The 25156-nt window shown below is 42.4% G+C and overlaps 2 protein-coding genes across 8 annotated transcripts in view; both read left to right on the forward strand.

Annotated features, from left to right (window-relative positions):
- Window positions 1-8533, forward strand: part of MSMB (microseminoprotein beta) — a gene marked incomplete at its 5' end in the record, with an annotated part of 56450 nt that extends 47917 nt beyond the window's left edge. The window contains 3 exons of the mRNA XM_061190103.1: window positions 2618-2714; window positions 3789-3894; window positions 8066-8533. Coding sequence (XP_061046086.1) covers window positions 2618-2714; window positions 3789-3894; window positions 8066-8195 — 333 coding nt within the window. The remainder of the gene's footprint in view (window positions 1-2617; window positions 2715-3788; window positions 3895-8065) is intronic.
- NCOA4 (nuclear receptor coactivator 4) overlaps window positions 1-25156 on the forward strand; it is an 81025-nt gene that overhangs the window by 47865 nt on the left and 8004 nt on the right. For 3 of the 7 annotated variants that reach the window (XM_061179319.1, XM_061179403.1, XM_061179677.1), the window contains exons 1-2: window positions 19515-19534; window positions 24675-24829. In XM_061179319.1, coding sequence (XP_061035302.1) covers window positions 19525-19534; window positions 24675-24829 — 165 coding nt within the window. In that variant the 5' untranslated portion in view covers window positions 19515-19524. Of the gene's footprint in view, window positions 1-10385; window positions 10487-18760; window positions 18882-19514; window positions 19535-20959; window positions 20981-24674; window positions 24830-25156 lie in introns of those variants that run through there. The other 4 variants (XM_061179491.1, XM_061179558.1, XM_061179623.1 and 1 more) reach the window with 4 other exon arrangements.

Here is a 25156-nt window from a genome sequence, read left to right on the forward strand (position 1 = left end):
TTCTCTGTGCCATTCTTCTTAGGATCAAGTCTTAGAAGTGAAAAGACTTAGAAGTGATGAAGGCAAATACTGTAAAGAGTTTTAAGATTTTTGGATATACACTCCATAAAAATTGTTCCAATACAAACCATCCTTGTGCAATTTTTAAAATTTATTTTATTTTTATTTTTGGGGCTGCCTTGGGTCTTCGTTGCTGCACTTGGGCTTTCTCTAGTTGTGACGAGCGGGGGCTACTCTTTGTTGCGGTGCGCCGGCTTCTCATTGCGGTGGCTTCTCTTGCTGTGGAGCACGGGCTCTAGGTGCACAGGCTTCAGTAGTTGCAGCACGCAGGCTCAGTAGTTGTGGCACATGGGCTTAGTTGCTTCTCGGCATATGGGATCTTCCTGGAGCAGAGATCAAACCCCTGTCCCCTGCATTTGGCAGACGGATTCTTAACCACTGCGCCACCAGGGAAGTCCCCATTCTTGTGCATTTTACTTCCCATATATGCCTCTATTTCCCTCTGGGTATTAGAAATTGAATAATTATTCTTGCCATCCCATTATGATTCTATTTTATCTACATGGTTACATTTCCTGTGTTATCTGTCAGTTGAACTTTCTCATGTATTTATTCGTCATTTCTATTAGGGTCTGTGCATGTGTGTGTGAAATGCCACTTTATTTCCTTTGTCATTTTTCAACTAAGGATGCTTCTCTTTTTCCTGTTGATATATAGAAACTCTTCATACATTGATGTTGTTCTCCAAATTTGGTAATTGCTTTTTAATTTTGTTTATGACTTACAACTTTTACATATTCAAATTTATTTCTTTTCTTTTCCTTTTATGCTTAGAATAAGATATTTGCCTATATTTCTGTGATTAGTTTATGATCCTATTGTAAAAATGTAACCTTTGAATCCTTTTAGAATGTATTTTGTGGGAACTAAAGTAGAAAATTAACTTCGTTTCTTCCTCAAATAGTTCACCGCTTGTTCTAATACCATTTATTGAATAATCATCTCTACAGATTTCAAAGACTAAGTTTATTTTATAGTAAATTTATATATATATTTATTTATAAATAAATATATATTTTTTTCTGGGTTTTCTATTTTGTTCCCTTTATTTTTCTTTCTATTCTTATATCAGTAACACACTACTTCAAGTAGCATCAGCTCATAATTAATTTTAGACATCTTACAGAATAAGTACTCTCACCACATCTTTTTTTTTCTTTTAGGTTCAATATTTTTTAAAAATCACAGTATCATATTACTTTTCTTTGTAACCATTTTCCAAATTGTCTTCATATTGCCATTAATTAATCATTGCTTGGAACACGTTTTTATGAATTCCATGACTTCCTCCCAAAAGTTTATCCTGCTATTTGCTTTTCTCACCACAAAATTGTGTATGTGTTTTGCAGGGGTGGCGGGGGGTGTCAAAATCTGGGTCTAGGAGAGTGTGTGTGTAGCACATGTCTCATCATGCATATTACATGCATCGCTCCATCCTCCCCACAGGACTATTTTTTTAAATTAAAGTATAGTTGATGTACAATATTATATGTTACAGGTGTACAGTATAGTGGTTCACAATTTTAAAGGTTATACTCCATTTATAGTTATTATAAAATATTGGCTACATTCCTCGTGTTGTATAATATAACCTTGTAGCTTATTTTATACCTAATAGTTTGTACCTCTTACTCCCCTACCCCTGTATTGCCCCTCCCCCATTCCCTCTCCCCATTGGTAACTGCTAGTTTGTTCTCTAGATCTCCCACAGGACTCTTTTTATCTCCACTTTACAGAGCAGGTAACTGAGGCTTAGAATGGTTAGATATTCACATGGCTAGTTGTGGGCTGAGCTGGAATTCAAAGCCAGGTGGTACCTGCCCGGCAACCACTGTGCTGTAACATCGCATCCCATTTGAAGGAAACAGATGCAAATGACCAGATGAGACCCGCTTATCACACCGTCCCAAAGACTGTCTCACAACATCTTCCTTTTTAAAAGGTTCTTGGAAATCCCCACCATAAAGTAAGTTTGTATGTTTTGCTTGCTCATCTCAAAATGATGACAAGAGCAGCTTGATACTCTCCTTTGTCCTACAGATCCAGTATCAGCATAGATGAGCTGATATGTTCATCAGCCATCAACGATGCCTTTATCATCTGGAAAATGAAGTTCTTACCGTTGTGGTCTAAGAACTCTAACTAACCCAATTAGCTCCAGCAAGTCTCCAATTGCGTTTTCTTTGTCTCCGTACCTTTGTCAATGTTCTTTATCTTCCTGAAACTCTTCTTACTCCCTCATTTCTGTCCTTTAAATTATACATGCTCTGCAAACAGCTAAAAATCTCTTATCCACAAGGGTTTCCTGAACCTCCTCTGTAATAAAATAGAACACTAACATTATTGCTCTATGACTTTTCACTCACATTTTGCTTTTCCCCCAGTTTGTTTTAGTAACTTGTATAGATCTTGTTCCTCTGCTAGATTATCTGAAGGTAGAAGCTCTACCTTCAGACCACTTGTCAGAGCCTAGCAGGGACCTCCATACAGGACACGCAGTCAGTGATTACAACTGAATTCATTCGTTCTTCTTCCCTGACCCTTCTTTACATTGCAGAATGCTCTTCTGGGTAGCCTCGTGGTTTTAGCCACCTTCGTGACTTTATGCAACGCCCAGTGCTATATCATATCTAATCAGAACTCTACACCTAATAGTAAGTCCTGGCTTTTCAATGTTATTTGACTGCATCCTGGTAGATATAACCTGTTGGCAGATGAATGCCCTTAAATCTACATGAGATAGAAGGTTAGGGCAGATACATAAATGGAGTAAAATGAGGGACTTCAACTTGCCATTTGAATAAGATAGTGGTTCTCAACCTTAGCTATATGAGAATTGCCTGGAGAGCTTTTGAAGCTTACTAATGCTCAGATGGTTTCCATTCAAGACCAGGTAAATCAGAATCACTGGGATAGGAGCTACACATTTAGAAGCTTCTTGATTGACTCCTATATGCAGTTAGGGTTAAGAGTCATTGATTATTCTAGTACTTCTCAAACTCTAAATGTGCATGCAAACCCTCTGGGAGTCTTATTAAAGTACAGATTCTGATTCTGTGGGTGTGGAGTGGACTGAGAGTCTTCATGTCTCGCGGCCTCAGGTGGTGCTGATGTCGCTCGTCCCTCAAGCACGTGTGGACCGCCATGGATCTAGAGCAGTGGTTCTCATTCTTGGTTGAACATTTGAACCTGTTGGGGGAGCTTTCTAAAAAATATGGCAGCCTGGACCCCATGCCCAGAGATTCTGATTTCATGGTTCTGGGTTGGGACCCAGGCATAGATTTTTTTTTTTTTTTTTTTAATGCCCAAGATGTTTCACATGTGCATTGGGGGTTGAAGAGCAAAGCAAAGGGAAGAGGAGAAAGGAGGCATTTATCCAGACATAATATAGCAGAAAAAAATTCACCCTAAGTACCCCTAGGCTCATAATAGCTATCTGATTAAAGAGAGAGGGGCTTATATTTTCTTGAAATGTCTGTTCTGAAACAAACTCTGGGTAGATTTAATCTTGCTGTAAGAAAACATGATCAGTGGCACGAGTTGGATAGTACTGGAATTTAGCCATGAGTGAACACCTGAGCACATTTCTTATATGCCTTTAAAATCATTGAGATTCTCCCTCTCTGGGTGGTGTGCAGAGGGCACGGGCTGGCCCCAGTGTCCTACAAGCCTTGTTCTGGTTGCATGACTTTGGGACCGTGCTGATGATACCACATGTATTATTTTAGAATGCAAGGATCTCAATGGAGTCATACACCCGCTGAACTCAAAGTGGAAGACTGAGAACTGTGAGGAGTGTACTTGTGACCAAGGTGGAATTTACTGTTGCAACACGTTAAGTCTCAAGCCAACAGGGCTGAGAGGCGGAGGCAGCTGCTGTGCTATCTGAGGAACAGCTACTACCTCTTTCAAAATCACATCCCGAAGAGGGTTTAGTTTTCAGTCCTATTTCTTTTCCTTTCTTTTTTTTTAACTGTGGTAAAATATACATAACATAAAATTTAGAATTTTATCCATTTTTTTGGTTTTTGTTTGTTTGTTTGTTTGGGTTTTTTGTCTTCACCGTGTGGCATGTGGGATCTTAGTTTCCTGATCAAGGACTGAACCTGTGCCCCCTGCATTGAGAGTGCAGGGTCTTAACCACTGGCCCGCCAGGGAAGTCCCTAACCCTTTTAAAAGTTATGTTCAGTGGCATTAAGTACATTCACAATTTTGTGCAACCATCTCCACCATCCATCTCCAGAAATTTTTCATCTTCCCAACTGAAACTCCATATCCATTAAACAATAACACCCCATGTCCTCCTCCCCCCAGCTCCTGGCAACCACCATCTACTCTCTGTTTCTATGAATTCGACAACCCTAAGTGGAATTGTACAGTATTTGTCCTTTTATGACTGGTATTGGGAAGGAAGAAAACTTTCCTCCACCGTTCTAGGTTCTTTTGGTTAAGAATTCAATTGACATGAGACAGATTAACAGGAAAAAAATCAAATTTAATTTCATATATACGGGAAACCCACATACACGAGAGGTTTAGAGACAGAAACCTAAAGGCAGGTAAAATGAGGTATATATGCCATCCTGAGCTAAGGAATGGATTAGGGGCTTGGGGCTTCCAAGGACAGGAGAGTCATTTACAGGATGATAAGAATAAGAGTATATGTTTGGTAATTAGATGTTTACCATGACAGATAAACGGGGTCACTTAAATAAAATTTATCTCTGGTAATAACTCTTCTCTGGGAAGAATCCTCAATTTAATACTACCTAGGTAGTTAGTGGGGCAGTAATTTCTCTTGAACCTGCAAGGTGTCTATTGCCTTTAGCTCAGAATAATCCTCATGCAAAAGTGGCACATTTGGGGGAGGCTTGTCCTGAACCCCTACACTGGCTTATATCAATGTAACGTCCTCTAGAATCACCCATGTTGTAGCATGTCTTAGAATTTCCTTCCTTTTTAAGGCTGAATAATGTTCACTGTATATACAGTGAACATTATTGAGCCTTAAAAAGTAAAAAATAAATTATATTAAATATATTAAATTATATATATTATATATCGCATTTTGTTTATCCATGCATCTGTTAATGGGTTGCTTCTACCTCAGTCTTATTTCTTTTAAGTTGTTTTTGAATCTTGATAAATAACCTTTATTATTAAATATCTAAATCCATATGGGTTGCTGAAGACAGGATAGTGTACCCAGTAGTCTGAAGCTATTCTAGAAGTGAGCTGGTTTTCACTTCAGTCTTGCTTGGCCCGTGGCAATTTGCAGCAACAGGAGTGGCTCTGAACACAGGCAGAGGGAATGGATGTGAGGAGTAAAGGATGATCTGTAGTGAACCTTGAACTCTAAACCCGAAGTTGCTTCACCGCTCAAGTTTAACTCAAGTCAGCCCAAAGGTTACGCAGATGTTTTCTGCTGGGTTACTGTGGACTCCAAAGTTCTGGTACTTGGGCCAATAAAACAGAGTGTCTGCAGCATGGCCCTGTTTCCTCAGTAGTTACATCCAAATCAGCCACTCCACCTCCACTCCCCCGCCCCTCCCATCCATCTGATGTCTTCACATCAGCCTTGGCCCTATAGTGTTTTGCAAGAACAGGAGTGGCTTTGATGATAGAAGCATTGGCATAAAGTAGTGTTTCCCAAACTTGCCTGATCACAGACTCCTCTGAGAGGCTTGATGAAATACAGATTCCTGGGGCCCACCCCCAAACCTACCGAATCAGAATTTATAGGAGGCCATGCAATTTGAATTTTAACAAGTGCCTCAGAGAGTCTTACGATACCACCAGGAAGTAGAAGAGCAAGCACTTGACTTAGAACATCTGAATGCTACTGAAGTTTAAGTATCTGGAAAGTTCTGAATACATTTGTTGAGCATGCCCCATGCTAAGTGCTAAATGGAACAAGAGGAATATCAGATCTGGAGGCTGCATGTCTGGCTGCCTGAAGCAGGGGTGCAGGTATTGCCTTGGCTGGGTCACTGCGTATTACAGCTGAACCTTGATTTTGTGCTCCTGAAATTTGATGTTGTCTTTGTATCGTGTGTCAATGTGACTCTGGAGTGCGATTGTATCAGCAAGGTTAAGGCCTAGTGAACTCTTCCTCTCTGACATCAGAGTGCACCTCCAGAGTGGCCAAAGCATCCTTGTCAACTGGATTTGACACGCTCCCACCCCACTCAGTGATGCATCATCACAGCCACGTCAATATGACCCTCTTCTAGGGGTCCCGTGGACCTAGTGTGGAAAACAGTGAAGTGGGAAGAGGCTTGATGCTGGAGCCAAAGTAACTGAGTCTGAATCTCCATTCCTTTGTATACCAGCTGTGTGCCCTGTATAAGTTTCTTAATCTCTCTGAGCCTCAGTTTCCTCACTGTAAAATAGGGATCATCAGGTGGATATGAGAATTAAATGAGGGGGTTCCTGGCGGTCCAGTGGTTAGGGCTCGGCGCTGTCGCTGCTGAGTGTCTGGGTTCAATCTCCGGTTGGGGAACTAAGATCCCGCAAGCCACGAAGTGCCGCCAAAAAAATAAATTAATTAATTAAATGAAATTCTGCATATGAATTCATTCACTTAAAACAGATTTAATTCCTTCTCTATGCCAGTTATGTGTCCCTCAAGCCTGGGACAGTAACTGACTCCGATCAGGGCCCTCAGAGCCCCTTCCCTCTTTCCTGCCACGTTGCCTATCCCACCTAGCACAGCGCTCCACGTGGAGGAAAGGGGCATATTTTCTCTCCTGCTCAGAGCCGCCAACTCCTTTCCCCTATAATTATCTCGCCACCTATGAAGTTTCTCTCATGAACTTTTTTTTTGTGATAGCAAAATACACGTTTAGATTAAATTTTCTCTGGGAGAATTTTTTAACCCATTGCACTCTCTAAGGCAGTGGTCCCCAACCTTTTTAGCACCAGGGACCAGTTTCGTGGAAGACGATTTTTCCACGGCATTGGGGGGGGGGAATGGTTCAGGCGGTGATGTGAGTGATGGGGAGCCGCAGATGAAGCTTCGCTCGCTCACCCACCACTCACCTCCTTCTGTGTGGCCCAGTTCCTAACAGGCCGCGGACCAGTACTGGTCCTTGTCCCCGGGGTCGGGGACCCCTGCCCTAGGGGCCGTTGTCCAGATCTGAAGCTGCCTAGTGGCAGTTGAGGCTGAGGTTGGTGGCCCAGGCTGCTCTGGCCTCCCCACTACCCAAGCCACCTACCCCAGGTGCCTTGGGAAAAGCTTCTTCCAGTCTTCCTTTTGGTTTCCAGATTACCCTTCGGGAAGAGGATTGAAATGTCCTCTTTTGTTAAAGTAAGTCAAGGGTCACCTTGTGGAAGGAAACATTGTCACAAAGGGCCCTGGGGATGGCTGTTCTGTGTACACTTTGGGGATGGGCAATTTAAATCTGGGGTTTACAGTTGGGTTTCAAGAGGGCAATGAACCCTAAAATTGTTGGCACCCTTGAATGTGTGGGTGGATTTTCCCCGGGGAGATTGTTTCCAGTTTTCATCAGCTTTTCCCAGGGCTCCATGGTCCCTGCCTGGAGTGACTCGTTGTTTCTGTTGGCTGAGCCAGCTCCTGGCCTAACAAGCCTCTATGCCAGGCTTGGGACAACCATTCCCTTCCCACATTCAAGCAACAGTACTGCTGGCTACTTCTTGAGCAGGGATGACAAGAAGAGCCAGGCTGAAGCAAGCTGCCTGGCCTCAGAGGAGTCCAGACCTGCCTCTGGGCCTGTTGGAAGTTGCTGTGGTCCTGTGTGCGCGGGATGGAATTTAGCAACAATGTCAGGGATGGTCTGTGTTCATAGTCTAGGTCCTATATATATATATATGGGTGCAGATTCCTGAAGGTGGCATTTCGGGGTTCCCAGACAAGGGGTGACCTTAAATAGGTGAGGGGCACCCCAGACACCTGGAGTGCGGGCTGCTTCCAGCACAAAGCTGGCCCTGGGGAGGCTGGACATCCTATTCCTTCTAACAGGCCTTGTTCTTGTCTCAATGACAGTGCTGCTGTACCTGTGGATTATGACACAAACAAGTGCCAGATAATCTTCAACAAGGAGACCTGCACCTACTCAGTGGTGGAACAGGAGGACCCAGGAAAGACTTGTGCTGTCAGTGGATGGGTGTTATAATATGCTTCTCATGGGCCCAGAACTCCCAGCCTGCAGGGGGCGCCCAGGTTCTCCCAGGCCAGGCGTCATTCTCCTATGGCCTCTGATAGTCTATGATTGTATAACCCCACCTATCAGTCAAAAATGTTTTGAGCAAACACTTGAATATGTGTATACTTTTAGTTTATAAATTATGTATACATTGATAGTACACACATTATAAAGCATGTAAACATTTAAAGGAGATAAAAATAAATATGAATAAAAGTTATTTTCCCTCCACTCCCATAGATCATTGTGCATCCCTTACTCAGGGGAGCACTGTTGCTTCTCTTGCTTCTGATAGATGTGTGCTCTGCTGCCCCAGTGTCCCACTATCTGGTGAAAAATTCAAAATATAAATGTGTCTTCAAGATGAAATCAGATCCTCTATTTTCTTTGAGGTTTTCATGTTTATCCTTCCTTCCTGTTCTTCAGAGAGTATCTGCTGTGTCCCTCATATAAATCTGTGTTTGCCTGAGGTTAGAGCAGGTTAGAGCAGGATAGCTTGGAAGAAGTGCCTCTAAGCCCACTTGCAGCCCAGTGGGGTGTTAAGAGGCCAGGAGTCCTGCCTTGTAGATGGGGAATGGCTTGGATGCAGGGCTACAGTATCAGTACTCAAAACTTAGGGACTTAAAACAGTGACAGTGCTGATCATCTCTTGCTGTTTCTGTGTTACAGAACATTTGTTCAGTCAACAGGTCCTTACTGAGTGCCTGGCAGTGCTCTGGGCCTGGGGATACAGTAGTGAACCAGAGAGATCAGGTCCCTGCTCTCTTGGGGCGTAGAGTTGGGTGTGTGTGTACGTGACAGATCACAAACAAGCAAAGAGCCTTCTGTTGAACAATCCATGGGCAATCAGTAAAGAGCTTTATTTCCCCTCTGCCCCCTAACCCCACCTGTGCAAACATACTATGTGGACTAGTTGAGCAATCTAGGCAGGTCCTAGATTTGGGTCACCCTAAGATAATAAAAAAGTGCCTTGGTCACTTTTAGTTACAAAAAAAGTCTCAATCCAGAATCTGCCTCTGAATTGAAGAGGGAATGAGGGACAGTATGATGCCATCTTGGCTTCGTCTGCCTGTGGCAGTGTTTAAGATGATTTACTTCCTCATGAGGCTTTTGTGGGCCTTTCTGATATTCCCTACAGCTCCTCTTTCTCCACAGCTCCGCTCCTAATCACAGGCCATGAGAGCCCTTTTAGCTTCTGCATCTGAACCTATGTTTCCTGTTGCTGTCTGCGGAGATAGCCTTGCCCCTTGTTATTCTTGGGTGAGATGCATAAAACCCAATTACAATCATTTCCTTTGCAATTCCTACTCAGATGGGAAATCTGGGGAGCAGTTAGCAGCTAGTATTGGGGACCTCTGTCAGAACTAAGAAAGATTCTTATTTTAACATCTGGTAATAAACAAACAAACAAATAAAATTCCAATGTGGATAATTAACGCCAAAATGTGAGGGGAGGTACAGAGTGGTGGAATGTGGAGTGCAGAAAACTGTGTGGTGTGTGATATGGTGCAAACAAGAAAATGCTTTGAAGTCAGATGGTGTAATTTGGAACCTGGGCTCTGACATTTATTTATTTACTGAATTTAAAAAAATTGTGGCAAGGTATACAAAACATAAAATTTATCATTTTAACCATTTTTGTGTACAATTGAGCGGCATTTAGTATACTCCCATTGCTGTGCGACCATCACCACCACCCATATCCAGAACTTCCCATCATCCCAAACAGAAACTCTGTACTCATTAAACAATAACTTGCCTTCCCCAAGTCTGCGGCAACCACCATTCTATTTTCTGTCTCTATAAATATGGCTCTTGTAGGTACCTCATATATATGGAATCATATTTTGTCCTTTTGTGTGTTCTGACTTTTATTTTTGCATCTGTACGTTAAGCCTAAATAATATCTGCCTTGTGAGGACATCGGGTGTGAGAGAATCACTTAGGATAGTCCTCGTTACAGAGCTTGCCTTCGACAAATGTTTCTTTCATTTAACCTTATTTATTCCTAAACGGCGAAAGGACCCTGATCTGCGGCCCAGGAAAACTTGTGCGCCGGCGCTCTCGCCCTCTGGAGGTTAAGCAAGGACCTTGGGCCGACTCGACTTGAGATCTCGCGAGACTGTCAAACGTATGGTATGAGGCGTGGGAGGAAGGTTGTGTTCTCGCGAGAAGTCTGCCTTTAGGCCCTTGGCTTGTGTCGGGCAGTGCCTCTGTCAGCGAAGGTCTCCTCAGAACGCCCGGAGTTGCACTCGGAGGTGGTAAGAAGCGGAGGGGCCAGCGGGGCGGGCGTTCCTCCTCCGTCTCTCAACGCCGCGGGTTGGTCTGGGGCGCCATGGCCGCGTACCGGACCGGCATGGGCTTGTCTGGGCCTGCCTTTAGAGGCCGGCCTCTCCCTCGACCCGCTTGCCTCGAGGGCGGCCTCCTCATGCCTGCCCGCCGCCCTGGGCCTGCCTTCCTCTCTCTGGCCCTCGACTCTCGGTCTGAGGGCCACCTCTTTCTCCCTGCCCGGCCTGTTCTCCCTTCTTCGTCCTTAGACACTCTGGCCTGGGGACCACCAACGGCTGCCTGCCCGCCCGTCTCCCGGCCCCGGCTGTGACAGCTCCCAAGTTTTTGCTCCCTCTCGCCGGGGTCACTTGAAGCAAGGAGGGGCCTGTTTTCCCGAACGGGCCCAGAGTTTATACATTCCTAGCCTGTTGGGTGGAAACGCGAAGAAGATAACGTTTTTTTCGGCCCTCTACTTGCCAACACTGCGTCACTTACCGTAAAGTGCTTGTAGTTCTCCCAACAGTCCCGAGAGGTAGTTCTGTTATCTCCTTTTTACAGATGAGAAAAGCGAGGCTTGCTAGTTCATTGACTCATTCCACCAACAGTTATTTAATTCAGTGCCTATATGTTCAGGGTGTTGAGGATATAGCAATGAAAGAAAATGGGCACAGCCCTTATTTTCATGGAACTAAATTCTTGTGGCAGGACCAATAATGACCATATAAATAGTCTTAAGTGTAACATGATGTAACAGGGGTAATGCGATCAAGAATGGCAGAAGGCGGAGTGCTAGTGTCTATTTGACCCCAAAGGCAGAGCTTTTTTCACCATACCATTTTGTGTTGTTTTCTAATCAGGGTAAGGTTCATCATAGCATAACTGTTTGAACCGCCTACTTGGTAATATGGAAATATGGTTGTAGGGACTATTGAGTTACTTCCTGGGTGAGAACGGGGCAGGTAATCATAGCTGGCTCATTTTTGCACAGGAGTACTAATGTGACATTTCTGAACTTTAAAGAACCTCAGAGCCTTTGAGGAAGACCCACCCAAATGCTGCAATGGAGGTGGGGGGTGTGGTGCATGTACCTTTGAGGCAAGTCACTTGGTTTGCTCTTTGACGGTTTGCTAGCTTGCAGATTCGTTAAGTAAGTGAGATGGTATATGTAAAGTCTAGAACGGTAACATTTCTTACATTTTAATATTCCTTCCTCCTTTTCTATTGTCCTTGGGTCCCCAGGGAAAACCTAATGGTCTAAAGTTTTATGATACTGTATTTTGTGTTTAAATAAACTTCTACAATTATATTATTACTTTTGGGCAAAGAGGTATTTCAAAAGTGGAGAAGCCTGGTGAGCTATGCAGGGAAAGGAAGATGTGATTCTCAAAGAGGGAGGAGGTATCTTATTTTAGAATTACATAGGTTTCCCCACCCCACCCACATTTTATTAAGATTCACTCGGTTTAGCTGTGCCAGAATCTCAGGAGCCTGTGTAGGGGCTTCATAAAACTGCATAGGCGATTCTGATACATATGCCTCCCCCACTAGCTTCCTGGCTAGTGTTTTATGATCATTTCCCTCCTAGAGTAAGGGTTGGCATACTGGAAGGCATTCAGAGCAGTCGTTGCTGCTGATGGATTTCTAAATCGCAGTCTATTTCAAAGTTTTCTTATTTTCTTAGCTTTCGGTGACTCAATGGCACAAATTTTCCTCTAGATGGCAAGTTTACCATTGTGTCCTTGGGGACTATCACAGTATGTGTCAGCTTAGGCACTCAATAAATATTTGTTGAATGAATAAAAAGAGATAGTAAATCTTGACACCTAAATGATCCCTTCAACATACATTGTGTGGTTGGAGACCTTAGACTCATCTGGCATTAAATCTTGGTTCTTTTGCTTGGAATCCTGTGACTGTAGGTAATATATCTAACTTGTCAAGCCTTAGTTTCTCTGTTTTTAAAATTGTGTTGATACATCACTAATCATTAGAGAAATGCAAATCCAAACCACAATGAAGTATTACCTTCCACCAGTCAGAATGGCCATCATCAAGAAATCTACAAACAATAAGTGCTGGAGAGGGCGTGGAGAAAAGGGAACCCTCTTTCACTATTGGTGGGAATGTGAATTGATACAGCCACTATGGAGAACAGTATGGAGGTTCCTTAAAAAACTAAAAATAGAACTACCATATGACCCAGCAATCCCACTACTGGACATATACCGTGAGAAAACCATAGTTCAAAAAGAGACATGTACCACAATGTTCATTGCAGCACTGTTTACAATAGCCAGGACATGGAAGCAATCTAGGTGTCCATTGACAGATGAATGGATGAAGAAGATGTGGCACATATATACAATGGAATATTACTCAGCCATAAAAAGAAACGATATTGAGTTACTTGTAGTGAGGTGGATGGACCTAGAGTCTGTCATACAGAGTGAAGTAAGTCAGAAAGAGAAAAACAAATACCTTATGCTAACACATACATATGGAATCTAAAAAAAAAAAAAAAAGTTCTGATGAACCTAGGGGCAGGACAGGAATAGAGATGCAGATGTAGGGTATGGACTTGAGGATATGGGGAGGGGGAAGGGTAAGCTGGGACGAAGTGAGAGAGTAGCATTGACATATATACACTACCAAATGTAAAAATAGATAGCTAGTGGGAAGCAGCTGCATAGCACAGGGAGATCAGCTCGGTGCTTTGTGACCACCTAGAGGGGTGGGATAGGGAGGGTGGGAGGGAGGTGCAAGAGGGAGGGGATATGGGGATATATGTATATGTATAGCTGATTCACTTTGTTATAAAGCAGAAACTAACGCACCATTGTAAAGCAATTATACTCCAATAAAGATGTTAAAATAAATAAATAAATTGTGTTGATAGTGCGTACGTACCTTAAAGTTTTGGGAGGACTAAATGAGATAATGTGTAAAAATAAAAGTCTTGGCACATAGATATATTAAATACTTAAGCCATTCTTTTTCTTTTTTTTTTATAAATTTATTTATTTATTTTTGGCTACGTTGGGTCTTTTGTTGCTGCGCGTAGGCTTTCTCTAGTTGCGGCGAGCTGGGGCTACTCTTTTGTTGCTGTGCCCATACTTCTCATTGCGGTGGCTTCTCTTGTTGTGGAGCACAGGCTCTAGGTGCGTGGGCTTCAGTAGTTGTGGTGCAGGGGCTCAGTAGTTGTGGCTCACGGGCTCTAGAGTGCAGGCTCAGTAGTTGTGGCGCACGGGCTTAGTTGCTCCGCGGCACGTGGGATCTTCCCGGACCAGGGCTCGAACCCATGTCCCCTGCATTGGCAGGTGGATTCTTAACCACTGCGCCACCAGGGAAGTCCCTGAATCCATTCTTCCAACAAATATTTATTGAACATCTACTGTATAACAGTGAACAAAAAGACAAAGTCCCTGCCTGTGTGGAACGTATCTTCTAGTGTGTTTTCTGAAGTGGGATCAGAAAATAAATGGTTTCTATGTGTCAGATACTGATAAATACTATGGAGATAATTTTAAAATAAAATATATTAAGGGGGAGTGTGTGGAAGGAAGACTTATTTTACATAGGGTAGTGAGGAAGATGACACTAAGGAAGAGGAGTGGGCATGATATCTGGAGGATAAATGCAAGGGCCCTGAGGCATGCTGGAGGAGCAGCTCCAGCCTCAGAGAATGAAGACCTGTCACAATGCAGGATACACAGTGGAATGTGGTGCTGGATCAGAGAGCACCTTCTGAGTGTTACTGAAATCAGTGAATTCAGTGTCTCTGTATACTTACTAGTTAGGTTGCAAGTCTAAAGTGATTACGATAAGGGACCAACCAATATGTATATACTGGATTATGTTCACTTTCATGAAGGAACTATAGATTTCCATGGCAGTTTTATTATTCTTCCTGCTGCTTTTTGGCCCTCTTAAAATTTTGCTCTGGGTTTTCACTTTGGCTTTGTTTCCAATATAGGTATGTCTAAATACATTGTTGCGACATACAAGATGTAAACAATGCAGGTGGCCTAGGCTGATAAGGAGGCCAAGTTGATGACTTTTGCTCTGGTGAATTGTTTTTTTTTTTTTTTTTTTAAGTTCAATGGATAACAGCATGGTAGAGTTGAAGGAAGAAGCCTCTACTCATTTTTTTTTAAATTAATTAATTAATTAATTTTTATTTTTGGCTGTGTTGGGTCTTCGTTTCTGTGCGAGGGCTTACTCTAGTTGTGGCAAGCGGGGGCCACTCTTCATCGCGGTGCGCGGGCCTCTCACTATCGCGGCCTCTCTTGTTGCGGAGCACAGGCTCCAGACGCGCAGGCTCAGTAGTTGTGGCTCACGGGCCTAGTCGCTCCGCGGCATGTGGGATCTTCCCAGACCGGGGCTCGAACCTGTGTCCCCTGCATTGGCAGGCAGATTCTCAACCACTGCGCCACCAGGGAAGCCCTGGTGAATTGTTTTAATAGTGTTTCCATCTATGCTTGTCAGTTAGAGGAGCTGCCATATAGTCCTTCTCAGCTTGTCTTCTTTGCTTGTTAAATCATAACATTACAGTCATAATTTGTAAACTTCCCACGTAGCCTACCATACCTCAAATCCTGGCAAGTCATCCTTACTCTTTGAATTAAATAGATTCACTGGCAAGTGAACAAAAAGTTATCTTGAGGGTGCTTTTTTTTTACTACTGACATGAATGCTCATTCTAACTCTCTTAGCCATTCTTATCCCAAGTCATCATCCCTGATTTTGCTTGGCTCAATTATGCAGTGGAATCAAGATGTTCTTTTTGAGGCAAGGAGTATGTTTGGTTGCTAAATATTCCTCTTATCTGGCATTGCCTTGAGTCCTTTAGAAATGTAACAATTTGGTTCAGTGAAGGAGTGAGTAACTGGCAACATAGGTTAAAAGGTTTTTGCTTGTCAGTTGCTCATAGACAAGAAGTTAGGTCTTTTAATACTTGGACAATTACAGATTTCATAAGAACATGATCTCAGGTATATTTTGAGTTTTATTTTGGCATATTTTCTAGTCCCCCAGGCTTTAGAGGAGGGAAAATATTTTATAACTTGCTTACTTCTGTGGGGAAAACCGCAAGGTGTTTACCATATAAAATCAGGGATAAAATGATATTATTACTGTGACAATAGATAAATAACATGTTTTCCTAACCTTGGCTGTATTATGGCGGGAAGTTTCAAGTTGAAGATAGGGCACAGCCCTACTTCTGAAAGCTTACCAAACTTATGTGATGTCAGCTGGAATTTCTGTGGTACTGCAAAATCAGAGGGAAAAAATGCAGAGTTGACTGTAAATACAGTTAATGTTTCCCCTTTAACTCACAAATCAGCTGGTGCTTGTGAATCTGTATAGCTGGGCTTTGATGGGCTTGGCGTCAGGAAAGACATTATATCAGTGCCTATCCTGGAATTATAGTTTCAGTAGCAATATCCTTGCTAGTTTTGTCTTGTTTGAAAGAGAACAAAAAGTAATAGTTATGGTAGAAACATTTCCACTTCTGAAAAACCCTCCTGAATTAATGCAGGCCTTAGTGAGACATCAAGTTGATTACTTATGTTTGAAGCAGAACTCTACCATAGTTATTGTGGCTGGTCTGAAATTGAGCATTCATTTATCATTTATTCATCCATCCATTTATCAAACATGTATTAAGCCTCTGTTGAGTTGAGGGCTACAGTGCTGCACAACTCCAGGGACACCATTCTCTTTATGTCAATTCAATAGAGCACATAGAATGTAAAGGGGGGTTGGTAATGCCATGATACTGATAGCAGGCAGTCTGTTCAGCACTAGGGTGTACAAAGCCAAATAATATGTGGTCCCTTCTCTTGGGGACCTCTCAGGCCAAGGAGGCAGACATGTAACAGTAAGGATAACATGTGTTGTAGGTGTCATGCTGGAAACTTATACAGATTACAGTGAGCCCAGAGGAGGCAGCAGTTAACTCTCTAGGTCAAAACTATTGAGGAATGGGATGCTTGGTCAGGAAAGGCTTAATAGTGTTGGTGACTTAAGCATAGTCAGAAAAGCAGACAGATAGGGAGAAGGGGAGGAACTGGCTTTGCTGGCAGAGAGAGCTGGGAGAGCCAAGCTGTACAAGGCAAACCAGCCTGGTCTATGCATGGAACTGCTGTCTGGAAGATCACGGTGTGGGCGCTGCTCTGGGGAGACAGCAGGAGAGTCAGGCTGAAGCCAGAAGACAGAGAACTTTATTTATTAAAGAAATTTGGACTTTATCCTGTAGGCAGGGGGGAACCATTGGAGAGTTATAGTTTATGCTCTCTTTAGATGAGATGATCTACTAATCTACCGGGAAATAGATGGTTCTCTTGTTGTGAGACAGCGTAGAAATCTTGAAACAGAAGAGAGGTAAAATGCCTTATGACTTTTTCCCCTTTAGAACTTAAACATTTCATAAATATGCCAGGGCAAATGACAAAGCTTAAGGGAGTAAAGAGGTGCCTGCAAAGTCTGAATGCAGAATTCTTGTAGATTTTTATGATTTTTTCTCTCCCCAGTCTTTTTATATTTATATACTCTTTAGTAAATCACATCATTATAGTAACAACTAAAGCTGTCATAAACAGAATAACACCGACTCTCAGTAACTGTGTAAGTAAGTTCAAGTGAAGAAGAGCTGCAGCATTTAGTGTGCTGAGGCATTGGCCAGGATCCTTTAAAGAGGGCATAGAGACCACTGGTTATGTAGGTGATGGTCAACAAAGTTCCTACTGTATTTACATTGTAACTATTTTGTAGTGGCATATAAAAGAGAGGTGAAAGTTCTTGACATTAGTCATATTTTTACAGACTGAGAATTCCTTTTTTCTAGCCATTGACTTAAAGTATAAATACAAAGGGCTATCAAATTTTAACTTTCATCATTCAGAGGTATGTATCTTCTTTGTATCTTCACAAAATATGTTCTCCAATGAAGAAATTTTGAATTCAGAGATAAGTTGTTTTCTCATTATTTTTGGTAGTGAATGTCTGAAGTGGGATCCCAGAAACTGTGCAACACAGATAAAGCAGGCACTTCCATAAACTCTGTTCATCTGAAATCTGAGGGATGCTTAATTGAGGGTGATAGTCTTCAGTGTCCACTGGCCTTTGCTTTTTGTCAAGTGGTTTTGCTTTACTCTTACTGTTTATGAAAATAGCTTCATATGCGTAGATGAGAGTAAGTATTTTACATTAAAAAAATTGAAGGGAATGACAAGGCTGTATAGAATTCTGTCTCTGGCCTGATTGGATGTGCAGACTTTGAGGATTATTTTCGGAGAAAAGGGCATCAAAGTAGAGTACCATGAGCGTGATAATCATCAGACAGGAAGTACTTACTATGTGCCAGGTACTGTCTTAAACATTTTTTTGTATATTAATTCATATAATTCTCATTGAGTTGGGCCCATTATTATTGTCCTCATTTTACAGATGGGGAAACTGAGGCACAGATTGGTTAAGTGACTTGCCTAAGGTTACACCGCATCTACGTGGCAGAGCCAGGTTTCGTATGGAAACGGTCTAGCTCCAGAGTTCATCCTCTTAACTACTCTGTATTACTGTCTCTCCTGGTGGAGCTTTCATTTCACTATTGTATTCCCAGCACCTAGAATAGAGCTTGGCATCTGGTTGGTGCTCAGTCAACTTGTTGAATGAGAAGCATCCATGAGTGTTAAATGCAGCACTGGACTGAGGCCGTGTGGGAGTGTGTTTGAGAGAGAGACAGAGGGACGCTGCGGTATAGGTAGAGGTATGTCACAGAAGTGAGATGTAAGAGCCTGAAACAAAAGCCGGGGCTTGAACCTCAGGCTGACAGTGGTAATCTCAGAGGTAGTTAGGAGCTACTGGACAGGAACATTCCAATAATAACTCCGGAAGCCTTCTGACTGGCCCACGTTTGTTATTTCTTTGTAGTGATTAGCAGCAAAATCCTTAAAGACGTCTTGACGATTTGGGGCGCGGATCGGGGTGGACACAGGCTAAGCGCTGGAGCAGGTGGGCCGAGGAGAGGCTGGAGAGGCGCCCCTGGCGTCCCTCGGGGCTCTGCGAGCTGGCTTCGCCCTGAACTGTCGGGCGGGGATGGTGGCGTCCAGCCGGGAGGCCAGGCGGCTGGGAGCCACGCCGGAGCCTTGCGGGAGGCTGCGGGGGGTCCTCGGGCACCTGGAGGGTCTCGCGAGCCGCCCGAGTGGGCGGAGCCTCCGGCCCCACCCCGGCGCCGACGTGCGCGCTCCCGCCCGCCCGTGGGGCGCTGCAGGCGCGCGGGCGGGGTGCGGCCTGAGGGTTCAGGGAACCTTTGTCACCCTGCTCGCGGATAAAGCAGCGTTCTGCTTGCCGGGCAGGTCGCACGGCGGGGACCTGGCCTGCAAGGAGGTACGTCTGGCAGCCCAAGGCCGCAGCGGGAGCTCTCTGGGTGGGCTCCCCTTGCCGGGCTGGGAACGGGCCCTGCGGCTGGGGCTGTGCGCATGCGTACTGAGCGGTGCTTGTGCCCGCTCTTAAGCGGAGAGTGGACGCGCGGCTGCGGCTTCCAGGGAGCACGGGACCCAGGCTACTTAGGGCGATTGTGCTCCTAGAAAGTGTTGGGGAACCTGGAAAGTCGCATGAGTCACTGTTGCTTTTGAACTAGAAACGCTTTACTTGGCATTAGATGGTAATGACCAATATTGTGGTCAGTTTTCAGTTACTGCTTCGGAAAGTTGAAGTGCTGGAATTGATTGCTCATAGTTACATGTATAAAGGTAGATCTGAGCGCAGTAAGGTGTGAAGTGTTAAACGATCTTAAAATGTGCTATCGTGAATTTATTACCTTACTTTGTTTGTTTCTTCAGGAATTAACCTTTATTTACATAGTTTTAAAAAAAATTACGAAGAATCAGATCTTGAATTTCAGAAACTATTAAAGAATTAAAGGGTTAGGATAAGATACGTATAGATAACTTTTGAGTTAATGAATTGTGATATAAAAAAACCTTTTATTTTTTAAAACTGACAGTAAGAAGAAAGAACATGTTAAGAAATGTCTCAAGGTAAAATTGCATGCGGACTATTATTATAATTTTTTTCCTGAAAATTTGTACAGATGTTCTGCTATATATTGTCTTATCAAAGATAACCAAATGGGCAGTTAGTGTTTCGAATTTAGTAATTCATAGAACAGTAAGTACCTTATGGGTCTGTTTTTTAAGGGCTTGGTTTTTTCGCAATGATTTAGATGCTAGGAAAATAAGTGAAAAGTGGACACCTTTTTTGGAGAGGAGGGCCATTTGGGAAGGGGGGACAAGCAGTGAGACCTGGAAGGTGCAGTTAGAAATGATATAAGCCTTCATTCAGACAGAGGAAGGGAATGTGGAATGGCTGTGATAAGATGTGAGATCGGAACCCAGGGCTCTTGCTCCTGTCCTTCATCTTGGAAGTGTTTTGATTATTCTGAGTCTATCATGATGTGCTGTTTATTTTTGTTAACATTATCTAAGGAAGACGGTTCTGAAAAATTGTTATAATTTATTGAGGACTATGAGAATGGACTGAGATTCTTAATGGAAGGTGTTCCGTTAGTAACACATTGGAATGTTAATTTTAATCTTTAGTGTTGGCAAATAAAAAGAATTTATGGGTGATAATACACTAAAGGAAGAACAAGCTGGTCAGAAGGAGAGAATCCAGGACTAGACCCTAGGAACCCTAGTTCTAAACCCAAATCTGCGTGTAATGGCTGTGGATGGGTCATTTAAACTCTCTGGGGCTTTGTGGCTTCATCTGTATAATGAGAGTAGTCTACTAAAGAGATGGCTAAGGTTTTTCCAACTTTAAATTGTGGTTTGTGTCGGTCACAAGAGGGTTATGGCTCTTTGGAAATTTTATGGTTAAACCATATGATAAGGACTTAGCTTCATTTGTGGTTTAGTTGCTCAATTCTGGTTCCATGATCTTTGGATTTCATAACTAGATTTGTGCAAAGCATTGTGCAAGTATGGCATATATAGTTTGTGGAACTCTTCTTTGAGGAAAGCTCCAGGTTTTCCTGGAGCCTTATTTATTTGTTTGAGGGATGTGTGTGTTTCCCCCTCGATCTCTCTCCTCCTGCAAAACCTAGAACAGGAACCCTAGAGGCAGGGAAGTTTTAGAAAGCACTTAAACTTTTAACTTGTCTCAAAAAAAAAATACACATTTAAGGCAATCCTCTGTTGAAGGTGGTAGGGCAGTAGTTTGGATTATAAAGGTGAAGAGAAAAAGACATTTTTAGTAGTCTTTCATTGATCTGAATTTTAGAATTAGAGCTGATTTGGTCCAGTCTTTCTACAGGTTAGAAAACAGGAAAAAGTGTGTGTATATTTGGTATATATTAGAGAGTTTAGACTACTGAGTTTTTGCCATAAAAACAACTTGCCTTTTGCTGTGTTTTATAGTAAGAGAGTATATGGGGAGCTATATTTATTAAACAAGTACCACATCCTCACCCCTAAGTCTATGAGGTAAGTGTTGCTATCCTCACTTATTTAATTAGGACATTAGGTTCAAAAGGGGCAAATGGTCCAAGGTCATAGCATTGATTAATGGCTAAATGATTCTAAGTCAGGGCCTCCTCACTTCAAAGCCTTTTCTAGCTTCAGTGCTGCTTTCTATATAGTCCATAGGTGGAGATTCTTAAGGTCCCCATAACTCAGCTAACCAAAAACAACCAAAGCGTTAAAAAGTGCAGTGTGCAGGGCCTGGGTTAAGTGCCTAAAGGCAGATATTGTCTCACTTTAACTTCATTGCAGCACTTTGTAGCTACTGTCATTGTCCACATTTTTCTAGAGGAAACTGAGGTCCAGAGAAGTTAAGTAACTCGCTCATGGGTCTGAAGGTTGCAGATGGAGCTGGAATTCTGGTTTTTCAGGCCTCAGAGTAATCTCTTAAACATCATGCTTGCTACATTGGCTCTCCAAGCTGAAAGGAATGGTGAATTTTTTATTATTTTATTTTTATTTATTTATTTATTTATTTATTTATTTATTTATTTATTTTGAAATTGACCATATGAGCTAGATAACCCATACAGATCTCTTTGGATGTGACATTTCATAAAGCTAGCTCAGGCTTCACCTTATTGTGGTTTGAATTCACCCATGTGGTGGAGTTCTTGATTTCAGCTCTGAGGGCTCTCTCCTCACTGCAGTACAAGAAGGCAAACCTTTGCACAGCTTCTTTCTTGGGATTTAAGCTTTGGAAGCTGACTGCCCCTTGACTGCTCCACAGGGAGGAGGAGGGTCAGCGCCAAGGGCAGCAAAGGGACAGACATCCCTGGGGCTGGCTGTAAAGGAATGAAACAGGTTTTCTTAATGGCTTTAAAGACCCCTACTCTAACAAGGTGACTGTTTTGAAGGATAACACTCATTTTAATTTGAAAACAAGGGATAAATATGTGGGGAAAATCAGTTTTGTAACTTTTAAATCTCATCCTACCTTCTATCCATAGCTGATAAGGGGAAAATCCAAGTTGTGTACTTCTGGCATATTCTGTTCTTGTTAGGCAGTTGTATAGTATTTGTGATGGACTTGAGAAGACTTCTCTAAGTCAGCACTGTATGCATTTGAATTTGTCTCCCACGTGATCTAGAGTTCTGGGGTTTTTGACATTGTGAAGCAACATTTTGACTTAATGCTATTGTTTAAATTTTACACTGTGCCAGGCATTGTGGCATTGCACACACGTGGTGAGGACCTAAGAATGGGAAATTTGGCACAGGTGAAAGTTGGTTAATACATTTGAAAGACAGCTAAACATGCTTTGCATATAAGTAACTTAAGTGAAAAGTGAAACAACTTGTGGTAATGAGGTGACATTCCACTCTCTGAATATGAGCCAGCATTTCACTCGTTAATGCAGGTATTGTTCAACTTCCTACAGTGTGCACTAAGTGCACACTAATGGCGTGCTTAAAACAGGGCAGCTTATAGTGTGAAAAAGAAGGTAGCAAAGTAGCTGCAGCTGGTGTTTCAAAGGTTGGAAAAAAATCTCCAAGGGGATTCCTGTCAAATCCAGTTAATGAAGCCCTTCCATTTTAGAGATCATTATGGGGAAACAGACTGTGGCAACAAAATAGCAGGGGGAAGTTAGAAAATTTCCTGAATCTTTCAGGAACTCTAGTTCCTGAATGTGAATTTTCTGCTGAGATGGTCAAAAGAAAGCCTACTGGGCTTCTTCCTCCCGCTGCCTTATTTCTGAGGGTGGGGAATCATAGTGTTCGGCCCATTTCAGCTTCTAGCTAGCCACCTGGCCCTAAACCTTGGCTTAAAGATGCAGTGTAGGCCAGAGTTCCCTGTGTCTCAGATGAGCAGTCAGCCATTTGCACTGTGTAGACTGCTGTTCAGCCGAAAGCTGGCTTGCTTCTCTGAGAAGGTCGTTTCCTTCAGGACTGTTAGGAAGTTCTTTTATATGTTGCCTCAGATGTCTCCTATTAATCCTCCTCTACTCCTTTGGGTCATTCTGAACAGGTCTAATTCTATTTGACAGGTCTCCAAGTATTCCAGAATAGTAATCTTGTCATCCCAGAGACTTCTCTTATCTAGACTAAGCAGCCTCCCTTCCTGGAGAAATTTTTCATGGTTTTGAGGCCCCTTTCTTTTTTTTTCTAAATGCCTCTTTCTGAAGTTTGTTATTCAGAAAGAAATTTCAAAATTAGTCTAATAAACATGGAACAGATTAGTGGCGAACGCTATACTTTTGGTAAATGTAGTCAAATAGCATGTAAGTAATTTTCCCCTGAGATCCAGCACACTGCTAACTCATATAGAGCTTGCTTTCAATTAAAAATCTCCATCCTTTTACATTTATTCTCTTCCACTTTGCCCTCCCCCGTTCAAGTAAAAAAAAAAAATCTACATTTTTGTTTTATAAGATTTAACAGCTATGTAGAGATTGTTTGGAATCTATTTTTGTCACAGCCCTGTGTTATCTCCAACTTTAATGTCTGCCTTCTGTGTTTTCATACAGGCAATTAGGGAAAACAGTTGAGTAATTGGGGAAAACGGGCATACCTCTAAATACTTAACAGACTGGTTTCAATTCATTATCCTTTGAGTACTTTGTAAAAAATAATTTTATGATTCAGTTTAGTTGGCCTGTTTTGCCCATGTTCACTTTGTCCACAGAGATCATATACAACCTTGTCGCAAGTCTTACTATTGTCCAAATATATCGTGTCTAAAGGATTACGTTGACTGGCCAGTTTAGTAAAACTACCCAAGAAGGAAATAATTTTGGTGTCACAGGGCTTAGTGAATCCATGCTGGGCTACTGTGATCACTGCTTTCTTTTTGTAAGTATTTAGAAACCATCTCTGATTCTAGATCTATCCAGGATAGACATCAGACTGTTCTTCCAGCAGTTTTTGTCAAGCTTTGCTTCATTGCTTTTCTGACAGTCTTCTGTCCCAGTCTCATATCATTATATCTTGGGTTATGTGGTATTTTTCCACTTCTGTTTCTTCTCTCCTATGCTTATTAGAAAACTCTCTGTGGTTTCCCACACCAGTTTCTCTAAGTACCTCCCTTATAGCAGAATCCCATGAAATTATTTTGTCAGATTTACATTCCTGAGAGCTTCCTAGCTATGAAGGCATCCCTGAGTTCTTCCTAAATAAAAAAAGGGGGGGGAATAAAAAATTTAATCCTCCCAATAAATTTAGGTTAATGCCAGAGCTAAACAATGTTCTAAACTCTGTGTATTAGGTTATTGGTTTGCAGCTTCTTTCCATAGTAATCATGGGTCCTTCTAGACCTTTTAGTCTTCAGCTCTAAACCTGTAAAACGAGAACACATGCCCCCTGTGACTTCAGGTATGTAAATAGAAACTTACAATCTAGTGTCCTTTTAACTTTTTGGAGGCTATATGCCCTATCAATTCAGGCAATTTAGTGTATTTTTTCAGAAATATCTGTTCCCATGTAAAGTGTAACTAAAGTAGATGCATAGGATTTTTGGGCAGGAACCACAGTAGTGGTGGGCGGGGAAGAGGAGGTAATATTTATTAATACTATGTACCAAGTCCTATGTCGGAAGTAATCTAAGTAGTTAGTAACTGGGAGCTGGTTGGAATAATCATTTGGGGGATGATTGCAGGGTGGTTTTTGGTTGTAATTATGGTGCAATTTGGATTGTTCTTCTTTTTTTTTTCTTTTAAAGGAACAGGGAGCAGAATGAGTACCTCACAGGACCAGAGTGGCTGCTCCAGTAATAAAGAACCCCATTTGAGGTGTTGTGATGCACGGAGGGACTTGGAGCTTGCTATTGGTGGAGTTCTCCGGGCTGAACAGCAAATTAAAGATAACTTGCGAGAGGTGTGACGTGTGCTTTTCTCTTCCCTTGTCTGAACTCTTATTACAGGGCTGGTTAGAGCATGGCGAAGGGATTGGCTTGTCCAAACCCAAAAGTTTTACCCCATGCCTTGCATTGTCTGCCTGAAATGTTGGTGCCTTTGATTCCAAATGGAAAATAAAGCAGATGTTAGAAGAATCTGGAAACTCCTGCACCACCTTAGAGAATTCAGTCCAGCGTGCATTTTTGATTGCTTCTCTATGTGGTCCCTGTGCCAAGCACTGCCATCCACTAAAAAGTAACAAAGTGAATGAGCTCAGCTCATTGAACTGGTCAGTTGTGTTCTTAAT

This window comes from Eubalaena glacialis, chromosome 1 (genome assembly GCF_028564815.1).
Source record: "Eubalaena glacialis isolate mEubGla1 chromosome 1, mEubGla1.1.hap2.+ XY, whole genome shotgun sequence".
NCBI classification, from domain to species: domain Eukaryota; kingdom Metazoa; phylum Chordata; class Mammalia; order Artiodactyla; family Balaenidae; genus Eubalaena; species Eubalaena glacialis.